The following is a 26,068-nucleotide window of genomic DNA, read 5'->3' as shown; positions in this document are numbered from 1 at the left end:
ACTAATTACTTGATCAGAATGGTACTTTGACGCAGCATTATAGACCACCCCCTAAAATTTTTTACTTTAATGCATTGGTAAATCTCTTTATTTCAGGTGTTTACTCTTGTCATAATAAAGCCCTAGCCAAGAGAATCGGGTAAGTAGGTGAAGCAATTCGAATGTCTACACTCCCCCGTCCCTTCCCTCTTCTTTCCTCCCTCTATCTAGACCCTCCTCCTATCCCTCCAGTAACCCCTTTTCCTAGTCTCTCCGGAGTCTCTTACTCTACATTTTCTGTAAAGAGTTATATTTGTTAATAACTGATAGAATAGATATGTTGGATTTTTGTTATAATTCTTATCAAGATTTCATGATATTGTTGTATTTCGTCGGGGTGTATAAGGAGTTTCTAGCCTTTAGTCTATTCATCCAACTTGATGAACCTGCCCTGAAAGCTTCTTTTAACTGTGTTTACATTATAAAACACACGTTTTCCAAAGGCAGGATTGATGGACTTTACCTCCTTGAAAGGCCTGTGTGGAATAAACAATAGCTGTAGAATACAAACAGAATTATACTGTAAAATAAATTTGTTCCATAACTGGAATACATACCATGCTATTTAATAGGGGTATTACTTTCGGCGTAGCTGAAATGACGAGCCATGAATTTTTAACGAGGGTTAACTACCCACACCGCTAGTTAGCAGAGGTAGGGGAGGGTAGCTTGCTACCGCTCCCCCTCACACACCTGTGATTGAGCTCACTTTGCTTTCGGCTCGGATGGTGAACGAACGTTGCCGCTCTTCATCCTCGCCGAATATTGGCAGCCATTAATGACTTTTGTTTTTTCTTTTTCTCTTAGTGTGTGTGTGTGTGTGAAGTTGACTTCTGCGACCATGCGCACCTGCCCTGGACTTTCCGGGCGCCCTTGTGGGACATTATGTCGGCAGTGGACACTGATCCTCACACCTCTGCATGAAGGACAAATGGTGTGAGGATCAGTCTCCACCGCCGACATATACTGTATGTCCCACAAGGGCGGCCAGAGAGTCCAGGGCAGGTCAGCATGGTGTCTCATTCAGTTTCATCCATCTCCTCTGCCACTCCAGATTCTACAGCGGTTGCTGCTGAATTTGTTTCCCCCGTTCCTGATCATCCTCCGAGGAGGAAACTAAGTTCAACGTCTGTCTCTCCTGCAAGTGTTTCTCTCCCTCAGGGGAGTTCACTTATAGAGACTCCTCTTCGGAGGATTGCTGAGGCGCACTGTCAGCTTGCTGATCCAATGGCCCCCAGAGCGCATCCGTCGAATAGCATGCCTTCCTCTTTGCCTTAGAGGTCTCCCTTTACCAGCAGTGAAGAGGCACCTCTTTGGTTCATCGTCGTCGCTGCAGTCCCCCTGCAGAGGAGCCTCCGCTGCATTCAGACCTTCATACATCAATCATCACTGCTGCTGCAACCAGTCTTGTGACTTCGGTCCTGGACCTCTCCCGATCGTTCACGATCCCCTTCGGTGGATGGTCGCCCTTACAAAGGGCACGCTGACCATCCATCCTCCAGACATGCTGACCTACCATCACCATTCCTATCACCGATAGAGCCTACTGTAGCTCTACCAAAGTGTGCACCTTCGCGCCATCACCCTACAGCTCGCCATCCGACAGACCTTCAGCGCTCACCAACAGCTCGTCACTCTACAGCGCTTCGGCATGCCCCTTCACCTGCTCGTCCTCACAGAAGGCGGCAAACTCATGCGCCTGCGCACCAACATTCTCCTGCACGTCAGCGCTCTCCTGCGCGCCACGCGCCCACGTTCACCTGCGCACTCTGCGCTCACACACCCAGGGTCGCCCACGCGCCAGCGCACTAAAGCGCGCTTGCGCTCTCCTGCGCGCCCATGATTTCCTGCGCCTTCGCGTCTTCCGCCCATGATCTCCTACGTGTCTGAGCTCACCTGCGCGCCAGAGCTCTCCTACGCGTCAGCACTCTCCTGCATGCCTCTTTGGTTCATCGTCGTCGCTGCAGTCCCCCTGCAGAGGAGCCTCCGCTGCATTCAGACCTTCATACATCAATCATCACTGCTCCTGCAACCAGTCTTGTGACTGGACCTCTCTGCCGATCGTTCACGATCCCCTTCGGTGGATGGTCACCCTTACAAAGGGCACGCTGACCATCCATCCTCCAGACCTGCTGACCTACCATCACCATTCCTATCACCGGTAGAGCCTACTGTAGCTCTACCAAAATGCGAACCTTCGCGCCATCACCCTGCAGCTCGCCATCCGACAGACCTCCAACACTCACCAACAGCTCGTCAGACTGCTCGTCACTTCACAGAAGGCAGCAAACTCATGCGCCTGCGCACCAACATTCTCCTGCACGTCAGCGCTCTCCTGCGCGCCATGCGCCCACGTTCACCTGCGCACCCTGCGCTCACACACCCAGGGTCGCCCACGCACCAGCGCACTACAGCAAACTTGTGATCTCCTGCGCGTTCGCGTCTTCCGCCCACGATCTCCTACGCGTTTGAGCTCACCTGCGCGCCAGCGCTCTCCTACGCATCAGCGCTCTCCTACGCATCAGCACTCTCCTGCGTGCCCTTACTCTCCTACGCGCCAGCGTTCTCCTACCCGCCAATGCTCTCTTACACCATTTGCATGAAGGACAAATGGTGTGAGGATCAGTCTCCACCGCCGACATATATGTCCCACAAGGGCGGCCAGAGAGTCCAGGGCAGGTGCGCATGGTGTCTCATGCGGTTTCATCCATCTCCTCTGCCACTCCAGACTACAGCGGTTACTGCCGACATTGTTCACCCGTTGCTGATCATCCTCTGAAGGGGAAATCAAGTTCAACGTCTGTCTCTCCTGCAAGTGTTTCTCTCCCTCGGGGCAGTTCACTTATAGAGACTCCTCTTCGGAGGATTGCTGCGGCGCATTGTTAGCTTGCTGATCCAATGGCTTCCAGAGGGCGCATCCGTCGGAGGGCATGCCTTCCTCTTCGCCTTAGAGGTCTCCCTTCACCAGCAGTGAAGAGGCGCCTCTTTGATTCATCGTCGTCGCTGCAGTCCCCCTGCAGAGGAGCCTCCGCTGCATTCAGACCTTCATACATCAATCATCACTGCTGCTGCAACCAGTCTTGTGACTTCGGTCCTGGACCTCTCTGCCGATCGTTCACGATCCCCTTCGGTGGATGGTCGCCCTTACAAAGGGCACGCTGACCATCCATCCTCCAGACATGCTGACCTACCATCACCATTCCTATCACCGGTAGAGACTACTGTAGCTCTACCAAAGTGCGAACCTTCGCGCCATCACCCTGCAGCTCGCCATCCGACAGACCTTCAGCGCTCACCAACAGCTCGTCAGACTGCTCGTCACTTCACAGAAGGCAGCAAACTCATGCGCCTGCGCACCAACATTCTCCTGCACGTCAGCGCTCTCCTGCGCGCCATGCGACCACCTTCACCTGCGCACCGTGCGCTCACACACCCAGGGTCGCCCACGCGCCAGCGCACTACAGCGCACTTGTGATGTCCTGCGCCTTCGCGTCTTCCGCCCACGATCTCCTACGCGTCTGAGCTCACCTGCGCGCCAGCGCTCTCCTACGCATCAGCACTCTCCTGCGTGCCCTTACTCTCCTGCGTGCCCTTACTCTCCTGCGTGCCCTTACTCTCCTACGCGCCAGCGTTCTCCTACACGCCAATGCTCTCCTACACCATTTGCATGAAGGACGAATGGTACGAGGATCAGTCTCCACCGCCGACATATATGTTCCACAAGGGCGGCCAGAGAGTCCAGGGCAGGTGCGCATGGTGTCTCATGCAGTTTCATCCATCCCCTCTGCCACTCCAGACTACAGTGGTTGCTGCCGACATTTTTCCCCCGTTCCTGATCATCCTCCGAAGGGGAAATCAAGTTTAACGTTTGTCTCTCCTGCAAGTGTTTCTCTCCCTCGGGGCAGTTCACTTATAGAGACTACTCTTCGGAGGATTGCTGCGGCGCATTGTTAGCTTGCTGATCCAATGGCTCCCGGAGGGCGCATCCGTCAGAAGGCATGCCTTCCTCTTCGCCTTAGAGGTCTCCCTTCACCAGCAGTGAAGAGGCGCCTCTTTGGTTCATCGTCGTCGCTGCAGTCCCCCTGCAGAAGAGCCTCCGCTGCATTCAGACCTTCATACATCAATCATCAATGCTCCTGCAACCAGTCTTGTGACTTCGGTCCTGGACCTCTCTGTCGATCGTTCACGATCCCCTTCGGTGGATGGTCGCCCTTACAAAGGGCACGCTGACCATCCATCCTCCAGATCTGCTGACCTACCATCACCATTGCTATCACCGGTAGAGCCTACTGTAGCTCTACCAAAATGCGAACCTTCGCGCCATCACCCTGCAGCTCGCCATCCGACCGACATTCAGCGCTCACCAACAGCTCGTCACTTCACAGAAGGCAGCAAACTCATGCGCCTGCGCACTAACATTCTCCTGCACGTCGGCGCTCTCCTGCGCGCCATGCGCCCACGTTCACCTGCGCACCCTGCGCTCACACACCCAGGGTCGCCCACGTGCCAGCGCACTACAGCACACTTGTGATCTCCTGCGCCTTCGCGTCTTCCGCCCACGATCTCCTACGCGTCTGAGCTCACCTGCGCGCCAGCGCTCTCCTACGCGTCAGCACTCTCCTGCGTGCCCTTACTCTCCTACGCGCCAGCGTTCTCCTACACGCCAATGTTCTCCTACACCATTTGCATGAAGGACAAATGGTGTGAGGATCAGTCTCCACCGCCAACATATATGTCCCACAAGGGCAGCCAGAGAGTCCAGGGCAGGTGCGCATGGTGTCTCATGCGGTTTCATCCATCTCCTCTGCCACTCCAGACTACAGCGGTTACTGCCGACATTGTTCCCCCGTTGCTGATCATCCTCTGAAGGGGAAATCAAGTTCAACGTCTGTCTCTCCTGCAAGTGTTTCTCTCCCTCGGGGCAGTTCACTTATAGAGACTCCTCTTCGGAGGATTGCTGCGGCGCATTGTTAGCTTGCTGATCCAATGGCTCCCAGAGGGCGCATCCGTCGGAAGGCATGCCTTCCTCTTCGCCTTAGAGGTCTCCCTTCACCAGCAGTGAAGAGGTGCCTCTTTGGTTCATCGTCGTCGCTGCAGTCCCCCGGCAGAGGAGCCTCCGCTGCATTCAGACCTTCATACATCAATCATCACTGCTGCTGCAACCAGTCTTGTGACTTCGGTCCTGGACCTCTCTTTCGATCATTCACGATCCCCTTCGGTGGATGGTCGCCCTTACAAAGGGCACGCTGACCATCCATCCTCCAGATCTGCTGACCTACCATCACCATTGCTATCACCGGTAGAGCCTACTGTAGCTCTACCAAAATGCGAACCTTCGCGCCATCACCCTGCAGCTCGCCATCCGACCGACCTTCAGCGCTCACCAACAGCTCGTCACTTCACAGAAGGCAGCAAACTCATGCGCCTGCGCACTAACATTCTCCTGCACGTCAGCGCTCTCCTGCGCGCCATGCGCCCACGTTCACCTGCGCACCCTGCGCTCACACACCCAGGGTCGCCCACGTGCCAGCGCACTACAGCACACTTGTGATCTCCTGCGCCTTCGCGTCTTCCGCCCACGATCTCCTACGCGTCTGAGCTCACCTGCGCGCCAGCGCTCTCCTACGCGTCAGCACTCTCCTGCGTGCCCTTACTCTCCTACGCGCCAGCGTTCTCCTACACGCCAATGTTCTCTTACACCATTTGCATGAAGGACAAATGGTGTGAGGATCAGTCTCCACCGCCAACATATATGTCCCACAAGGGCAGCCAGAGAGTCCAGGGCAGGTGCGCATGGTGTCTCATGCGGTTTCATCCATCTCCTCTGCCACTCCAGACTACAGCGGTTACTGCCGACATTGTTCCCCCGTTGCTGATCATCCTCTGAAGGGGAAATCAAGTTCAACGTCTGTCTCTCCTGCAAGTGTTTCTCTCCCTCGGGGCAGTTCACTTATAGAGACTCCTCTTCGGAGGATTGCTGCGGCGCATTGTTAGCTTGCTGATCCAATGGCTTCCAGAGGGCGCATCCGTCTGAAGGCATGCCTTCCTCTTCGCCTTACAGATCTCCCTTCACCAGCAGTGAAGAGGCGCCTCTTTGGTTCATCGTCGTCGCTGCAGTCCCCCGGCAGAGGAGCCTCCGCTGCATTCAGACCTTCATACGTCAATCATCACTGCTGCTGCAACCAGTCTTGTGACTTCGGTCCTGGACCTCTCTGTCGATCGTTCATGATCCCCTTCGGTGGATGGTCGCCCTTACAAAGGGCACGCTGACCATCCATCCTCCAGACCTGCTGACCTACCATCACCATTCCTATCACCGGTAGAGCCTACTGTAGCTCTACCAAAGTGCGAACCTTCGAGCCATCACCCTGCAGCTCGCCATCCGACAGACCTTCAGCGCTCACCAACAGCTCGTCAGACTGCTCGTCACTTCACAGAAGGCAGCAAACTCATGCGCCTGCGCACCAACATTCTCCTGCACGTCAGCGCTCTCCTGCGCGCCATGCGACCTCGTTCACCTGCGCACCGTGCGCTCACACACCCAGGGTCGCCCACGCGCCAGCGCACTACAGCGCACTTGTGATCTCCCGCGTCTTCCGCCCACGATCTCCTACGCGTCTGAGCTCACCTGCGCGCCAGCGCTCTCCTACGCATCAGCACTCTCCTGCGTGCCCTTACTCTCCTGCGTGCCCTTACTCTCCTACACGCCAGCGTTCTCCTACACGCCAATGCTCTCCTACACCATTTGCATGAAGGACAAATGGTGCGAGGATCAGTCTCCACCGCCGACATATATGTCCCACAAGGGCGGCCAGAGAGTCCAGGGCAGGTGCGCATGGTGTCTCATGCAGTTTCATCCATCTCCTCTGCCACTCCAGACTACAGCGGTTGCTGCCGACATTGTTCCCCCGTTCCTGATCATCCTCCGAAGGGGAAATCAAGTTCAACGTTTGTCTCTCCTGCAAGTGTTTCTCTCCCTCGGGGCAGTTCACTTATAGAGACTCCTCTTCGGAGGATTGCTGCGGCGCATTGTTAGCTTGCTGATCCAATGGCTCCCAGAGGGCGCATCCGTCGGAAGCATGCCTTCCTCTTCGCCTTAGAGGTCTCCCTTCACCAGCAGTGAAGAGGCGCCTCTTTGGTTCATCGTCGTCGCTGCAGTCCCCCTGCAGAGGAGCCTCCGCTGCATTCAGACCTTCATACATCAATCATCACTGCTGCTGCAACCAGTCTTGTGACTTCGGTCCTGGACCTCTCTGCCGATCGTTCACGATCCCGTTTGGTGGATGGTCGCCCTTACAAAGGGCACGCTGACCATCCATCCTCCAGATCTGCTGACCTACCATCACCATTCCTATCACCGGTAGAGCCTACTGTAGCTCTACTAAAGTGCGAACCTTCGCGCCATCACCCTGCAGCTCGCCATCCGACAGACCTTCAGCGCTCACCAACAGCTCGTCATTTCACAGAAGGCAGCAAACTCAGCATTCTCCTGCACGTCAGCGCTCTCCTGCGCGCCATCCGACCACGTTCACCTGCGCACCGTGCGCTCACACACCCAGGGTCGCCCACGCGCCAGCGCACTACAGCGCACTTGTGATCTCCTGCGCCTTCGCGTCTTCCGCCCACGATCTCCTACGTGTCTGAGCTCACCTGTGCGCCAACGCTTTCCTACGTGTCAGCACTCACCTGCGCGCCCTTACTCTCCTACGCGCCAGCGTTCTCCTTCACGCCAATGCTCTCCTGCGCGCCAGCCTGTGCACCATTCATCGCCCACGCGCCATTTTTCTCTGCCGCACAAGAACACTGTAGGTGAGACAGCAATCACATTGCAGCTCTCACCTACACGCCAACTCTCACCGACGCGCTGGCGCTCTTCTGGAGAATTGCGCACGCACAGAGAGACGTGTGTCCACCACCATGTGCCCGCGCGCCAACTCTCACATTCTCACGCGTGCCAAGATTCTCCCGCGCGCCCGCCAATATTCTCTGTCGCGCGAGCACGCTCACCAACAGGTACGGGATCTACAGCCGGCAAGATCGCCATCGCCTCATTCCCCTACCCGCAAACGCATTCCAGCGGGAGAAGGGAAACAAACACAAGCAGAGGGGTTCAGGATCCCTAAACTGCCTTCTAAGGCAAACCTACCTATTACAGTGACTCCTCGTAGGGAACCTTCGGTCCCTTTCTCTTCAGGGGATATGGCTGACAGTGCATCCGTCAGTCAGCAGCCTTGGTTCAGTGCCTTAGTCAGAGCCGTAACACAGGCTTTCAAGCCAGTCCTGTCTGACCGCTCATCAGAGCAACCTATAGCTCTGGACTTGAAACACGGAACCATGGCTTCCTCTACCCCTTTGAAGAGGAAAAGAGGAGTTTCTGATGCGGTCACTTCCCCCGACGGCGAAGCTGACTCCGTGCAGACCATCAAGGCAAGTTCCTCCAGTTTCTCAGGGATCTCTCCCAACCTGTCGGACGAAGACCATTCGTCACAAAGGGAACCGTGCAAGGAGAGAGACTCTTCCATCGCACCAATGGAGGAAACCTCTCTTCACGCGGAGAGTTCCCTGCAATCTTAGACCAGGAGGGACGTGACACACAGGCCTTCGATGTTGAAGTCTTATCTCTTTCCTTGGAAGGAGTCCAAAGACTCAAAAACTCTACCAAAGACCTCCACTAGGGCTAGAACAGAAACAGCCGCCAGCCACTCAAGGAATGTCCATGACTCGCCCTAAGAAGAGGTCTTGGGGATAAAAGGAGACTTCTCTGCGAGTCCTACATCAGGAGCAGACCAACAAGAATCACCATGCATTCTGGCAGGTTCAGACTCTAATGAGGGTTCTCAGTGGGTTTTCCGACCCAAAGATACCTCCTCAATAGGGCAAAGACAACGTCTTAGACTACGTCTTTGGTACTCAGAAACCCTCAAAGACTAGTGCAGCCCTGCCCTGGTCTCAAGGGTTGAAGAGTACCAGGGACAAGATCTCCCAACAGCTCTCCGAGTTTTCCGCCTCCAATCATGCCGGCGGTACGAACAAGCTCCTCCCACCTCCTCGTGTACAGCAAAGGAGGTACAGTGAACCCTCGCTACTTCGCGGTTCGACCATCGCGGATTCACCACTTCGCGGATTTTTTCCATAACCCATATATATACAGTAATATATATATATATATATATGTGTGTATACATATAAATATATATATATACACACACATATATATATATATACATATATATATATATATACATATATATATATATATATATACATATATATATATATATATATACATATATATATATATATACATATACATATATATATATATACATATACATATATATATATATATACATATACATATATATATATATATACATATATATATATATATATATATACATATATATATATATATATATATACATATATATATATATATACATATATATATATATATACATATATATATATATATACATATATATATATATATATATACATATATATATATATATACATATATATATATGTATATACATATATATATATGTATATATGTATATATATATATACATATATATATATATATATATACATATATATATATATATACATATATATATATATATATATACATATATATATATATATATACATATATATATATATATACATATATATACATATATATATATATATATACATATATATACATATATATATATATATACATATATATATATATATATACATATATATATATATATATATATATCTAAAGTAGGAAGATGTGATGTAGTTCTAAGGGAAAAGTATGGGAAATATGTCTGGGTAATAAGCAAAGCTCTACCTCCAGTTTGTTTCTACATTATGATCAGAGATAAATGTAAACAAAACATTGGTTGCCATTTTTTATCGTGCTTTTTAGCATGTTTAGGAAATGCATGATATAAAATCATCTTTAATATTTGTGCCTGTTTTAGTTTAGGGTACTGTAGTACATGCATTAAGTGTTCTGTACATTAAAGGGTAGTTTGTTAACAGTACTACGTACAAGGGAAGGTTTTAAAAGTCTGAATATACATGTTGAATAAATAGGTAAATATGGTGTCACTACTTCGCGGATTTTCACCTATCGCGGCCGCGACTGGAACCTATCTACCGCGATAAACGAGGGTTCACTGTACTTTGAGATCCTGGAGGATCCCAGTTCAGCTTTTCCTTTTCACCACTCTCTGGAAGAGCTAACCAGGGGAGTCCCTCTTGAGAGACTCTCCAGCTGCCAGGTCTCGCTCTCGGCAGCTGAGGTCTTTAACCAGGAAAAGACCACCAAGTATGCGATGCAAGCTACTTCGTGGCTGGACATCTGGTTAGGGACCTTAGGTATCCTGATACGACCCGAGGATTTTTCCAAGGAGCGTAACAGGAAAGCAATGGAGACCTTCTTACTTTCAGGCACTCACACGATCGAGTCTCTTGCCCACCAAGTCACGAATTTGTCAGCAGACACCATCTTGAAACGTCGAGATGCAGTGGCTGAGAGGTTCCACCAACAGGTCCCAAGCGTCGAAATAAATAAGCTCAGACATTCCTCCCTAGAGGGGGCCCATCTGTTTGAGCCTAAGGACATGGAACTTGCTGCTGAGAGGTGGAGGAAGTCTCATCGAGACTCCCTTCTCCATAGGGCTTTAACAACTAAGCCCTATAAACCTCCAGCACCCCAGCAGTCCCGTCCAACCAAGACCACGACGACAAAAACAGCAGCGAAGACAGTGGTGTCTAAGCCCAAAGTCCTCCAGGGGAGGAAAGAATCCTAGAGGGAGCAACCGAGTCCGCAAACGCTAGGATAGGCATTCCAACTGCGTTTCCACCAGTGGGGGGATGCCTACAAAGTTTCTCAGACAGGTGGAAGCAACTCGGGGCCGAATCCTGGACAATCTCCGTGATCCGTCTAAGATATCGCGTCCCGTTCATAACATCTCTACCTCCCCTGACCAGGAATCCAGTGTCATTAGACTCCCTTGCCATGGGATCGGCAAGGGGCAAGCCCTTCGGGCAGAAGTCCAGACCCTGTTGAAGAAGGGCACTCTCCAAGAGGTCCTCGACGGGTCCCCAGGCTTTTTCAGTCGACTCTTTCTTAAAAGAAAGGCGTCTGGAGGCTGGAGACCAGTAATCGACCTCTTAGTCCTGGACAAGTTTGTCAAACAAACTCCGTTCAGCATGGAGAGGGCAGACACGGTCAGACTAGCAGTAAGACCTCAAGACTTCATGTGTACACTGCACCTTAAGGACGCATACTTCCAGATCCCAGTTCATCCGTCTTCAAGGAAGTACTTAAGATTCAGCCTAGACAACAGAAAGTACCAGTTCAAGGTGCTGTGCTTCGATCTTTCCACAGCACCCCAAGTTTTCACCAGAGTTTGCCCTAGTGTCATCTTGGGCACACAGGATTGGCATCCGTCTCCTCCGTTATCTGGACAACTGGCTAATCCTGATAACGGACAACTGGCTAATCCTAGCAGACTCGGTGTCAACCCTTCTTCAACACAGACAAACTTCTGAGACTTTACCAGGATCTGGGGATCATGGTAAATCTTGAGAAGTCTTCTCTGCTTCCTACACAGAGACTGGTATACTTAGGCATGATCATAGACACCAATCTCCACAAAGCCTTCTCATCAGACGACAGGATAACAAGGCTGAGAAAGGTTGCAAGACCTTTTCTCAGACGAGAAAAACTTCCAGCCCAAACGTGGTTACGTCTCCTCGGTCACCTTTCATCGCTGGCCCATCTAGTTCACAATGGTCGCCTTAGGATGAGATCCCCCCCAGTGGCAACGCAAGTCCCGGTGGAATCAAGCTCACGACTCCCCGGACATCCGGATCCCCATGGGATCAGCGGAACTGACAGACCTCCAGCAGGGTGGGTAACAGACGAGAATCTACGAAAGGGAGTGGACCTTCTCGTCCTTCCCCCGGATTTGATGCTGTTCTCAGACGCTTCAAAAAAAAGGGTTGGGGGGCACACGTGCTGCACCACACGGCCTCAGGCCAGAGTCAGAAAAGTACCTCCACATAAATCTCCTAAAGATGAAGGCCGTCTTTCTGGCTCTTCAACAGTTCCAACAGTTCCTGGCAGACCACTTAGTGGTGGTGATGAGCGACAACACCACAGTAGTGGCTTACATCAACAAGCAAGGAGGTACTTTTTCACAGCAGCTATCCCATCTAGCAGTAGAGTGACTGAGATGGGCCGAAATCCACTCGATACCACTATCGGCATGCTTCATTTCGGGCAAAAGGAATGTGCTCGCCAACAACCTGCGCAGAGCATCTCAGATAGTGAGTACCGAGTGGTCTTTGGATCATCTAGTAGCCAACAAAGTCCTGACTTTGTGAGGTCCTCTGACTGTGGACCTCTTCGCAACAGCCCTGAACTTCAGGCTCCCGCTGTATTGTTCCCCAGTCCCATACCCCAAGGCGCTCTGGCAAGATGCTTTCCAACAAAGGTGGGACATCATCGATGTTTACGCCTTTCCCCCGTTCTGTCTGATGAGGAGGGTACTCAACAAGACCAGAACATCGGTCAATCTTTCAATGACCTCATAGCTCCGCTATGGCATCACGCAGAATGGTTTCTTGACCTTCTGCAGCTCCTAACGGAGCCCCCAAGAGAACTCCATCCACGACACAATCTACTCAAACAACCACATGCCAACATATTCCACAAAGCCGTAGCTTCGCTACGACTTCACGCCTGGAGACTATCCAGCATCTCCTCTCTCAGAGGATTTTCGCAACAATTTGAGACTAGGCTGTCTGGATACCTGCGGAAGTCATCAGCAGCAGTCTACCAGGTAAAGTGGAAAGTCTTTTGTGGTTGGTGTCGTGGAAGGGGTATCTCTCCACTCGATGCCACTATTCCAGCAATAGCGGAGTTCCTCGTGTATTTCCGTGAAGAAATGCACCTATCAGTCTCGACAGTGAAAGGCTATCGCTCAGCCTTGAGTCTCGCCTTCAGACTGAAAGGAACAGACATTTCTTCATCGCTAGAACTTTCTTTACTCATACGGAGTTATGAACTTACCTGCCCACAGTCAGAAGTGAGTTCTCAGGTCTCTTAAGAAACCTCCCTATGAACCATTACGCCAGGCAACCGATCACCACCTGACTTGGAAGACGTCCCTGCTAGCTTTGGCTTCGGCCAAGCAAGTCAGTGAACTTCATGGTCTCTCATACGACATGGGGAGAGGTAATGTTCAGCTTTGTCCCTGAGTTTATTGCTAAGACTCAGAACCCGGGAGTAGCGGATCCACGATTCGACTCCTTCCGAATTTCTAGTCTCCGTACTGTAACAGATGACCCAGACCATCTCTTACTATGCCCAGTGAGGAGTTTGAGGCTGTATCTTAAGAGTACAGCCGCAGCCCGTCCTTGTGTGCATGCATTATTCGTCAGCACAGGAATGACCAAGAGGAGGGTCACCAAAAACACCACCTCAGCGTGGATTCGCAAGGTCATAGACCATGCACTGAATCCAGACCCTCCTCCGTCACGTCGCCCCAGAGCTCATGATGTCAGGGGCATAGCTACGTCCCTGGCATTCAAGAGAAACTTCTCAGCGACACAGGTTCTTCAAGCCGAGGTGTGGAAGCGTCAAACCACGTTCACATCCCACTACCTGCAAGACGTGACCCACAGGAGACTCGATACGTTCTCTATCGGTCCTGTGATGGCTGTACAACAGCTGGTTTAAAACCTCAAGCTCCTTATTAGACAAGTAGCAGAAGGTTGTGGGCATTGTTACCCGGTTTTAGTCTGCGTGAATGAAAAGGTTTGACTGGCCCTTATTCTTTTCTTCATTCTTCCCTCTTTTGGGGAAAGCAGCATCCTGGGTTCTCTGCATAGCTGACCCCAAACCACTGCAGGTCAACCATGTTCCCTCGTGTATCTAGTATTAAGACTAATACTGTTGTGTCCCCATACCCTGACAAGGTGGTATTGGGAAAGTCCTAGTTGCACACTTTTTCCCTTCCAAAGACCTCGGAATAACTTTACCAGGACAGTCACACTTCTTCATAACTCAACACACAACTTGCGTAGGCCACGAACCTTGGGTAACAAGGTTTAGCGAGGCGCAGGGACTCCTTAAAGTACTGATACACAAAGATAAGGAGCCCCCGGGTAAAAGCCAAAAGCCAGATTAGCTGGGATGTCCACCCTTCCTAATGGATGAGTCACCCCTATTAAATAGCGTAGTTTGTATTCAAGTTACGCAACAAATGACAAATTCAAGGATAATTTGTATTTTTCCTAACTATACAAACCTTAGCTATTTAAGCAAACTTACCCACCAGCCCTATCCCCCTTGAAATCCTACCTCCAAGCAAAGTGAGCTTAATCACAGGTGTGTGAGGGGGAGTGGTAGCAAGCTACCCTCCCCTACCCCTGCTAACTAGTGGTGTGGGTAGTTAACCGTCGTTAAGAATTAATGGCTCGTCATTTCAGCTACACCGAAAGTAATACCCCTATTAAACAGCTAAGGTTTGTATAGTTAAGGGAAATACAAATTATCTGGGAATTTGTCATAATTATAGTATTTAAAATTATGATGAAAAAAACACACACACTGCATTTACTGGGGTAAATTAACATGCCAGACATGAATATGATGGGAAAACCTCCTCGGTAAAACAAACACTGAGACAACAAACCATAGCAGATACCCAAATTATGATTGTTAATGGTAAAGTGAGCAAATACACTAACATTTTTGGTCAACTTATATAACACTTGATTACATTTACTCTACCTTTTAAAGAGCTAAAGCCCATCAATCCTGCCTTTGGAAAACGAGTGTTTCATTATTTTTACAGTTTAAAGAAGCCCTCAGGCCAGGTTCATCAAGTTGGATAAATAGGCTAAAGGCTATAAACTCCTTATACACCCTGACGAAATACAACAATATCATGAAATAATAAGAATTATGAAAAGAATCCAACATATCTATTCTATCAGTTATTAACAAATATAACAGGTTACAGAAGAGGTAGAGTAAGCGATGCTGGAGAGACTAGGAAAGGGGGTTACTGGAGGTCTAGGAAGAGGAGGGAAGGAGAAGGGAGGGACAGGGGAGTGTAGGTATTATAACTACTTCACCTACTTGCCTGATTCACTTGGCTAGGGCTTTATTATGACGAGTAAACGCCCTAATTAACAAGATTTGCCAATGCATAAAAGTATCAAAAATTAGCGGGCGGTATATAGAGTACTGTGTCAAAGTACCATCCTGATCAAGTACTGTATGAGTGTGGGAGATATTAAGGAAAAACAAACTACTTTTTGCCAGAAATGCATAGTAGTTCCCTCACGGAACAGGTAGCATCTCATCTAAGATAGAAGTTGTGGTATAAGTCAAGAAGGAGAGGTAGAATTTCTGGCTGTTCTCCTCTTCCTTTTTCCCCTCTTTTGGGGTGAAGCAGTTGCTCTCTTAAATGCTGTATCAGATGCTAGATGCAAGCGAGTCAAATGACCGACCAACCTTTCTTTACATTCAAGTTTTGTATTGAAGTATCTCCTTATCCTCCCAAATGAGTGGATGATGGATGAAATATATCCAAACCCATTTATCATATTTCCAAACCCATTTATCATGATGACCATATATTCAGATACCATATCCATACATACAGTACATAAGGTCTACCAGGATCACCTATCAGTCTCGTTGTAGTTACCTGACCTAATATGTTTGACATCTTCATGCTCAGGTTGTTAATAGGTTATCAGGAGTCATCACTTTTGCTCTTCTCCAAGACCAAAGTGGATTAACATTTTTCTGGTTAGTAAAGCAGCCAGATTCATTATACTGACTTCCTCCCTCTTTAGGCTGAGGCTCCTATTAAAAGTCAAATGTTTGTATTATGTGTTGAAACAAATCAAATTTAAAAAGTAATTTGCTTTTTTTCCCAACCATGCAAGCATGAGACCTTCTAAATACACTGCCACACCTGTCTCAACCACCCTGCAAGTCTTAGGTTAAAGTGAAAGTGAAGATTGGGCTAGCTTCAACCCACCAGCTACTACTACTACTCCATTAGAAGTTTAGATGGCCATTCCAGGTTCGCTGAAGTCACATATCTATTAAAGGTCCTAATTTTGTATGGTTAGGAAGAATACAAATTACTGTACTTTTATAATTTATTAATGTTTGTTTTAAATGTAAACTGACAATATTTGAACCTACCGAATCAATGTCTTTATTAATTAAAGTTACAGTATTTCTATAAGCTGAGCTAGGGTCAGATTTGTTGGTTCTAAAATACTTAAATGAAAAAATTAGGTAAATATATTTTGGTATACTTCACTGTAGTTTAATGTTATTGGGTGGTTACCGTAAATACAAAATACAGTTCAATTGAAGTACAGTCAGACCTTTCCATTTGTAGGGATCAGTTGACAGATACCAGCAAATGTTTAAAGTCTGCTAATAATAGCTGCGCCCTTCATGACACTTACAGCTATATAATGCCAAATAAATTAAAGTATTCAGATATATAATGCCCAATAGGAAAGACGAAAGCCCATCATTACACAAGGGTTTGGAAATTCCCTTGTACATTATAACAATATGTCTTGCTTACTCTCATCTGTTATACAGTATAGCTGAGTTATGGATGCTGTGCAGTAATTGGACTTGTATAACACAAAGATTTTGTTGTATTTTCAAGTAAGGTGAATTCATATTTATGTAAGTGTGAATGTAACTCAACTGCAAAGACAAAAAACAATTATATTATATAAGACCAAATAGAGCTCTACATACACAGTTACATAACAATGGAGTGTAAGTTGACAGTGATCCTGTTATATGCTAGAATTTTTAATTCCTTGTATAATAATGTAATATTTTTTGTCAATTTCTATCAAGATGAATTTATGGAGATCATTCCAAAAGTAATTATAAGAGACTACAAGGAAAGAATTGCTATAACTGCATTAACTATTTGATGAAGAAATTTATTTTCAGTTTTATTTTAATATATATTTAAAGAAATTAAAACATGTTCTATTGAAGAATATTTAGTTGTTATTAAAGTAAAAAATTAAATACAGATTACTTTTTCAGGTTATCTATCCCGACTCCATGTCAGACATGGCATCACGGGGATTTACAGACGAGAGTTTGAGAGAGCTTCTCTCTCATGTGCAGCTAGAGTACATCCTTGAAAGAGAGAAAGGATGGGATGCAATAGCTGATTGGATGGATGTATTGTCAGGTGGAGAAAAGCAGAGGATAGCAGTGAGTGAACATTATTTTTTTGTGGATTAAAGAATACAAGCTACTATCACTTTACAATTGATGTAGTTTTAGGTTCCTCCAAAAAAAAAAAACAAAATGACCATCTGTTTTGCAGATTTCGAATTGGCTGTACAAAATCTAAAGTCAGATATATCATAGACAAATGAGAGGTAAAGTTGGGGAATTGAGAAAGTTGTCAGAGTGTCTTCTTGCAATCATATGAACCCATTTTTTCCTACACAAATACAATCTATCATCCTACAAATGATGTATAATTTTAGCAAAGCTGTGATGATCATTAAAACTTATGAGGTAGTTCAATTTAGACAGTTGATGTAGGGAAGGTCCTGCCCGCCCATCAGTCACTTACGGATTCTGCCTATGAAATTTTTTGCTGTTAAATATTATTTTTTCTCATTTCCAAATAATTCAAAAGTGTGAGGATATGCAGTTGTTTCTAGGTAAAGGTGTGGCAGATTTACGATAAACCTGCTATAGTATTGATACTCCTCATCTTTGTGCTTTTTAAAGGGGGTGTAACTGTTCACAGTCATCCCCTTGTTACAAGTGCAATTTGGGGTCACCTCTGTAGTTGAGTTTGCCTGTGGTTGTACGACAACAACTTGAACCTAAGGAAGATGGCTTTTCTTGGGGATCGGTGGTGCTCTGTTGGTCATTGAAGATTTTAGTTGCTGCCAGGACTTTTGAGGCTCTCCCTGTGGTAACTATCCTGACTCCTGCTACACCTGTGGAAGTGATGGAGGACATGGCACCTGCTGGTTTGGTCTGGACTGCTACAGGGACCTCTTCATCTGTGCGAGGGTCGTCAATGGTTTACAAGGCCTCAACACCATTGAAAGCTGCAAAAGGATGATGTGCATATGCTCCTCCTCCTCTTCCAGTTCTTTCTCATCTTAGTCAGATTCTTCTGACACTGCTGTTTTTTAGAAGACAAAATCTTCTAAAAAGTTGAGGAAGACCTATCAAAACGAGTCTCTTGAGACTGCACCCAATCTCTCTCCTCATATGATAAAGAGAAACAGTGCTATATCAAGAACCTAACCCACCAGACAAGTTGTCTCGGCACCACTGTACAAGAGCGTTTGATCATACTACCGGCAGTGCTTGGTCACGTACAGTATTGTACAAGTGCAATATTGGTCGAAATGAAGAGCTTTGCCCTTGCTGCTCTTTTCATTTGACCGATAGTAAAGTCTTGTATGTGAGAGAAAGATGGTGCTTCTAACAACAACAATCCCAACCAGTGAAGATGTCTCAGCACTGTGGCATTGGAGCATACGCTTCTATTACTACTTGGTCTTATGTGGGAATGAACGCATGCTCTAACATTTGGCCTTTGCACTTCCCCATTTTTCTTGCTTTAGAGACAGTTGGTTATCAAAAAGGAAAGATGGCTAGTGGTGAGATTCCATCACGTACACGTGATAAAAAACTGGGGTTGTAAGGAACCACCAATTGGTTTCCTTGCTTGTAAGAGTGAGACATTTCCTGCCTTAAGTGTGAATAGGAATACAGTAGTACCTCAGGATACAAAGTTAATTTGTTTTATAGTAGCTTTCATACCATGATTTTTTCATATATTGAGTCATGTTTTACATGTAAATCGCCTGTTCTAAGCCCTACAAAAAAAAACATTAAATTTTGAATTGTTTAACCAGAATGAAATACAGTAGAGACAAATACATTTGAATTATCCAGTATACCTAATCTAACTGTTAATACCTATAAATGAAGTAGATATTGGAGCCTAGTGCAATAATAAATGGAAAATAATAATACAAAAATGTGGAACCTAACCTTTCAAGTGAGGCGATGTCTGAAAGCTATGTGGCAAGAGAGGAGGAGAGCAAACGGCAGAAAACATTAACAAATAACTGTACGAAACACGTTAACAAATAGCAGAAAACATTAACACGTAACTTTCCAAAAACTTAAAATTGAATTTTTTTCTCCTTTTTCTAAGTTTTAAACTTTTTTTACTTCACATTTTGTACTTTCTAAATTTAATTGAGTTCAATTCCACCTTTCCATTTTTTCGGATCACTTTAATCTTCACCTTAGCTTACTAATACATACATACATACATATACCAAGGCACTTCCCCCAATTTTGGGGGGTAGCCGACATCAACAAATGAAACAAAAACAAAAAAGGGGACCTCTACTCTCTACGTTCCTCCAGCCTAACAAGGGACTCAACCGAGTTCAGCTGGTACTGCTAGGGTGCCACAGCCCACCCTCCCCCGTTATCCACCACAGATGAAGCTTCATAATGCTGAATCCCCTACTGCTGCTACCTCCGCGGTCATCCAAGGCATCGGAGGAAGCAGCAGGGCCTACCGGAACTGCGTCACAATCGCTCGCCATTCATTCCTATTTCTAGCACGCTCTCTTGACTCTCTCACATCTATCCTCCTATCACCCAGAGCTTCCTTCACTCCATCCATCCACCCAAACCTTGGCCTTCCTCTTGTACTTCTCCCATCAACTCTTGCATTCATCACCTTCTTTAGCAGACAGCCATTTTCCATTCTCTCAACATGGCCAAACCACCTCAACACATTCATATCCACTCTAGCGGCTAACTCATTTCTTACACCCGTTCTCACTCTCACCACTTCGTTCCTAACCCTATCCACTCAAGATACACCAGCCATACTCCTTAGACACTTCATCTCAAACACATTCAATTTCTGTCTCCCCATCACTTTCATTCCCCACAACTCCGATCCATACATCACAGTTGGTACAATCACTTTCTCATATAGAACTCTCTTAACATTCATGCCCAACCCTCTATTTTTTACTACTCCCTTAACTGCCCCCAACACTTTGCAACCTTCATTTACTAATGACCTCTTTAAAAAATGATTATCCAAGGAAGCTTGCTTCTGCTTACTTTTTTAAATGTTCCTGAAATGACTTGGGCAAATGTCATTAAACTGTGCATCAGACGACCTGTGTGACCCTTTTCTAGGCGTTTATTTTCAACAAAATCTGCCCGTTTATGATAATAAGATAGCATCTCCTTAATTTCTGCCGTTATCATATCTGTGTCCTCTTCCACCTCGCTGCCAGAGAATTATAGTAACCCCTGCCTATTCACGGATCAATATTCACGGAATCATGGATTTGCGGGTTTACTGTATCTATAGATAAATTATTTACTAAATAATTGAAAAATTTTTATATATTAGCAAAATATTTTTCTTTCATTTCAGAACAGTATATAAATAACAGATTTTAATATATTTTACCTTTTAATCTCATGCTTATTTATTTACAATTAATTTTATATCAATATGACAAATTCGTAGATGATTTGTATTTTGCCTAACGATACAAACCTTTAGCTATTTATTAGGGGTTATTACTTTTGGAAAAGCTGAGAGGACGAGCCATTAAAATTTTAGCGAGGGTCAACTACCCATTCTGCTAGTTATGGGGGGTAGCAGCTTGCTACCACTCTTGCTCACACACCTGTGATTTAGCTCACTTTGCTTGGAGGAAGAACTTCAAGTGGGATAGAGCTGGCGGGTAAGTTTGTATAAATAGCTAAAGGTTTGCATTGTTAGGAAAAATACAAATTATCTACGAATTTGTCATCTGTTCCGTAACTGGAATACAAACCTATGCTATTTATTAGGGCTGCTCTATTTGCTGGGGGTTCTGATGTCTAATCCCCGCCAATCCGGGTTGGGAACTGTATTCTTGAACAACATTCATTTGCATGGCTTCCAATTCCTTCAGGTTGTCCAAAGCTCCTCTTGGTGCTCTTCTAGAAGCTTATCAATGTCGTCCTCATCGACGACCAGCCCCGTGGACCTCCTGAATGAAATGATTTCCTCAACCTCAGGATGCGAAACAGGTTCAGGATTGTCAGCTGTTTCAGCTTTGCCTTAAGCTAGGCCTTTGCTGAATCCTTTGAAGTCTAATGCGGATTGCATCAGGCCACAGCATCTTCCATGAAGAGTTCAAGGTGCCCCTCAAAACCTCTTGCCAAGCTTGATTGATGAGTCTGAGGCATATCACAATATCGAAATGCTCCTTCCAAAATTCACGAAGGGTGAGGTATGTGCTGTCAGTGATTTTAAAACATCTGAAGAGGAAGATTCTTGAAGTTCGAAATCACTTGCTGGTCCATGGGCTAAAGGAGAGGAATGGTGTTAGGTGGAAGGTAGAGAACCTTGATAAATGAATATTCTAGGAAGATATCATCCTCGAGGCCAGGAGGGTGAGCAGGAGCATTGTCCAACACCAGCAGTCATTTCAGAGGGAGGTGGTTCACTTCCAAATAAAATTTTTACAGTTGGACCGAAACAGAGGTTTACCCACTCGACGATAAAGTCTCGTTACCCAAGCTTTCGCATTATCCTTCTACATCACCGGAAGCTTCACCTTTAACACTTTGTGGAACTGGAAGGCTCGAGGAGTCTTCAAATGATACACCAGTAAGAGCTTGACCATGTAATCCCCACTGACATTTGCATAGAGTGCAAGGGTAAGCCTGTCCTTCACAGGCTTATGTCCAGGCAGCTTCTTCTCTTTTGCTGTGATGTAGGTCCGATGAGGCATTTTTTTTTTTTTCCATAAAAGCCCAGTTTTGTTGCAGTTGAAGACTTGCTGGGGACTGTAGCTTTCCTGGAGAGTTAACTTGTCAAATTTCTTAACAAAGGCTTCGGCCGCTTTTGTTTCCAAGCTAACTACCTCCCCATAATGCACCACCGATTGAAAGCTAGTCCGTCTCTTGAATTTCTCAAACCACCCGCGTGAGGCCTTGAACTCTGTCGGTCCCTGCTGCGACGTCCCTTCTCCTGCGTCATCTACGGCCTGAGCATGCACAAAATTACAGAAAATGGCACTGGCCTTGTAGCATGATATCATCACGGTTATCGTGTCTCCAGCGATTTCCTTGTCCTTAATCCAGAGGAGAAGTCTCTCCATCTCCTCGTGGATGTGACTCCTCTTACTTGAAAGGACAGTCACATCCTTACAAGGTGTAACTACTTTGATTATTTCCAGTTTTGTCTCCATAGAAAGCATCCTCTTCTTTCCTTGAACATCAGCAACGTCTTGGGACTCAAGGCTATAGAATTACGGGTTGAATAAAGCAAAACGAAAACTTGAGTAAAAAATAAAAATTATCAACACAAATACAATCTGAACTATAGCGTTGCTGCCGAAACAAAATGGTCAAGTAATGCCTATACATAGATGAATGATAGAAAAGATGCTTACTAATAGGAGAGCTGGATCTTACGGCGGTAACTAGCATCAGGGTAGGGAAATACCCGATGAGGACAATGGTGTCAAGTTTACAGTTTGTGCAGGGCGTGAAATTTTAAATTATTTTTCGGCTGCCGGGCAAATTTCGTTTCGTATCCTGAGGGTTTTCCATAATAGTAGGCGAAAAAATCTTTGTATGTCTTTTCGTATCACGAATTTTTTGTGTACAGAAACTTGTGTATCTAGAGGTATTACTGTATGTTCCTCAGTCTCCTCTAAATTGATCACTTTGTGATTGTTCTCGTGACCGGGGTCAATGGAGACAATCCCACTCACTTGTGCACTAATAAATAAGATCACCTGTTACCTGTTCTTTTTCCTCACGACTGTTCTATCCTCTGCAATATTCCCTTTGCTCACACAGCTAGGTACAGCAACAATTAATGACTTGGGATCACTCAGCAGTTTTATGAGCACTAAGATTTCTCATCGCGTCACATTCGCTTAATCGGCGACAAGATCAGGTCCATCTCCTCGTAGTGATCGGTAAGTACAGTATGTGACACCCGATACTGTGCTTACCGACACTCACCACGGAGACATGGAAACTAAATTACATAGTATTTTATCAGAAGCCGAGTCTTTAGGTGTGTAAGTGCCAAAGGCAGTACCGTTTTTGAAGTCGGAAGGTGACAGTGCGGAATCAACTCCCTTTCAGCCTCATTGGGGTATGTTCCCAGTTCCATTTGTGGTCCTGATCATGTTTTCTCTGTAAGGAAAGAAGTCTCCCAAGGTGATTGTCAAGTGTTCCTCCTTTGCGAGGGAGGGCCATTAGGGTTTTCAACACTTCAAGGGCACCCAACCTAAGTCTGATGGCAGGGAAGATAAACTCCTTGAGTGAATATTTGTTTGCCCTCTAACTTGGAGGGCCTTTGTGGTTCCTATGACAGTGGAACCTATGTTTATTGATAAGTGATCAGATGTCCCTCAAGGATCAAGGACTTGATTGGAGTTCGATGGTCAGAAGTCCTTTGTGTTGACTTGGAAGAGTGAATTCTTGGATCTCAAGACCTTAAAATTCACTGCAGTCTAGCCATTTGAGTAAGATCATGCCCCCTGCACACTCTTGACAAAGGAAGCTCTTTGTGCCTGACGGTGCGTGCCTGTCTCCTCTTCCCATTGATCCCCCTTCTTCTGCTCTTGATGGTGGTAATTCATGCGGAAACTTGGGACAGAGGATTCTGTCTTTTCAGCTCATGATTCTCTTGTCATGGAATCCTCTTCTGTGGCCAGTCTCGAGGCAGTTTCCTTGGTTGACTAGTGGCCTGGTGAAAATTGCCTACTTCACCACTACTCAGGATTTATCAGATTTTGAGATGTAGGCTTAATATAGAAAGTTGGTTCTGACTGTTGTGTGACCTTCATGATACACCAGTCAGCCAACCAATGAGCCAACTGGGTCTTGAAGAGTAGGGATGTACTGTAGTCAGCTCTATTCTTTAGTCATGGTGAACAGGTGACGTTGGCATTGAGGAATGCTGAACAGCTATCCCTAATTAAAGAAATAATTTTTGTATGGTCGAGAAAAAAAATTATTTCAGAAATTTGTGATATTGAAATAATTCTTTCAACATGCAATGTATTTGAAAAGGATATTTATGAGGAATAAGGGTGGACTTGTCTGAAAACTGTAGAAATAATGGCAGCAGGAAATATTTGAAATGATGCTAAATGAATCGTATGAATGATGTGATGGTCAGGCTGCTCATCTGTTATGTATTTTATATTTATAATGTTAAGAAAGAGACAGAATAACCATTTTTGTTCCACCATCAATATTTATATATTTATAACTGGCATGTATTCAAACTATAATGTATATTTTTTTCAGATGGCAAGAGTATTTTACCATAAGCCTCAGTTTGCCATTCTTGATGAATGCACCAGTGCTGTTAGTGTTGATGTCGAAGACAATATGTATCAATATTGCAGTGAGGTTGGAATCACCTTGTTTACAGTATCTCACAGGAAAAGTTTATGGAAACATCATGAGGTATGTTTCTTTTTTTTTTGGGGGGGGGGGGGGGGTGGTGGAATATTACCCAACTGTGTAGCCATTGTGATCCTAAAAATATGCTACTTTTTTCTGGGATTACATTTGCCAAAAAGGGGGTAAACTACAGTTAGTCAAAACCTCAAATTGAAAATTAGTTTTGCACCTTCATATGCCTGTATCTAGTAAATTAACAAAACACTCTTGCATTTTAAAATATTTGAAGAATTAAAACTGGGCATAGTTTTGCATAAAATCCAAAATATTCTAAATGAGCCATGAATTTTATTCAAAGATTTACCAAATAGATTTTGAATATATTCAGATATGTTATGTATCTGCATAGGTATTTATACTACTGGTGCATAAAAGATGCCCTTTTGATTCTGTCTTGAATAAATACATCCATAGATCATGTTTTAAGTTTGATGTACAAATTGATTATTCTCATTTTGAAATAGTTGGTTGGCATAGGGTTTCTCTCTCAAGTGTAAAAAGCAATATGTGATTTACAAGTTGAAATTCCAAAATTATCCAAGCTCGTGTTGATGTTTCACACCCTTGTGGATGAATAATATTGAATACAATGTGCTCACATGGTAACAATTGATATCATTGATTAGAAGAATGCCATAAAAAGACAATAGTATAAATTTGTTTTAATTTAAGCTCAGATTCATTATTTCATTAAGTTTGCTCATACAATACTTTGATGAATCTTACCTGTAGGTCACATTGCTTATATCAATGACGGCAAGAATTCGATGTCTAATATAACTTTTATACATGTTCTCTCTGGGGATTACCAGTGTAGGATTTCCATCCTTGGGAAGAACTCCTGAACGGTCCCTATGCTTAGTGAGGCCCTCCCTCCCCTCCCACCTCTTAGTCCTCACAGTTTGTTACGTTGCCAGAGTGACACGACTTTTTCGTAATGCTCTAGTGATTTTTTTCCGAATAAAGAATGATAAATGACTACTACCAATAATGCGTTTCTCTTGTTCGTTTAGATTTCTTTAGTGCCTTGATTATTTAGGTATGTTTAGTGCCATTGCCTAATTTCTCATTTTCAAGGTTTGCCTCTAGGATTTTGATCATCTAACTGTATCGTTGGTTGAAATGAGTTAAAATAAGCTGATTTCCCAGTTTGTTTACAACTTCGGTAGATATGGGGGTTGCTATGTATGCGTGTGGAGGACTGATTTTATCAGTACATGTTCAACGCCTCATTCATATGAAGAGAATAAGAAGAAGTTTTGGAAAGAAGTGAAGAGAGTAAGGAAGACTGGCTCAAGAATTGAAGAGACAGTGAAAGATGGAAATGGAAGGTTGTTAAAAGGAGAGGAGGCAAGGAAAAGATGGGCGAAATATTTTTAAAGTTTACTGAATGTTGAGGATAATAGGGAGGCAGATATAATTGCTGTTGCA

General features: G+C 45.6%; 1 protein-coding gene across 5 annotated transcripts in view; it reads left to right on the top strand.

The window, feature by feature from the left end:
- Abcd3 (ATP binding cassette subfamily D member Pmp70) overlaps positions 1-26,068 on the top strand; it is a 367,264-nt gene that overhangs the window by 311,010 nt on the left and 30,186 nt on the right. For all 5 annotated transcript variants that reach the window (XM_068346001.1, XM_068346000.1, XM_068346002.1 and 2 more), the window contains exons 14-15: positions 17,168-17,341; positions 24,479-24,640. In XM_068346001.1, coding sequence (XP_068202102.1) covers positions 17,168-17,341; positions 24,479-24,640 — 336 coding nt within the window. The remainder of the gene's footprint in view (positions 1-17,167; positions 17,342-24,478; positions 24,641-26,068) is intronic.

The sequence above is a fragment of the Palaemon carinicauda genome, chromosome 22, assembly GCF_036898095.1.
Source record: "Palaemon carinicauda isolate YSFRI2023 chromosome 22, ASM3689809v2, whole genome shotgun sequence".
Taxonomy (NCBI): Eukaryota; Metazoa; Arthropoda; class Malacostraca; order Decapoda; family Palaemonidae; genus Palaemon; species Palaemon carinicauda.
Note: the sequence above shows the minus strand (reverse complement) of the source record. Positions and strands in the feature narration are given on the sequence as shown.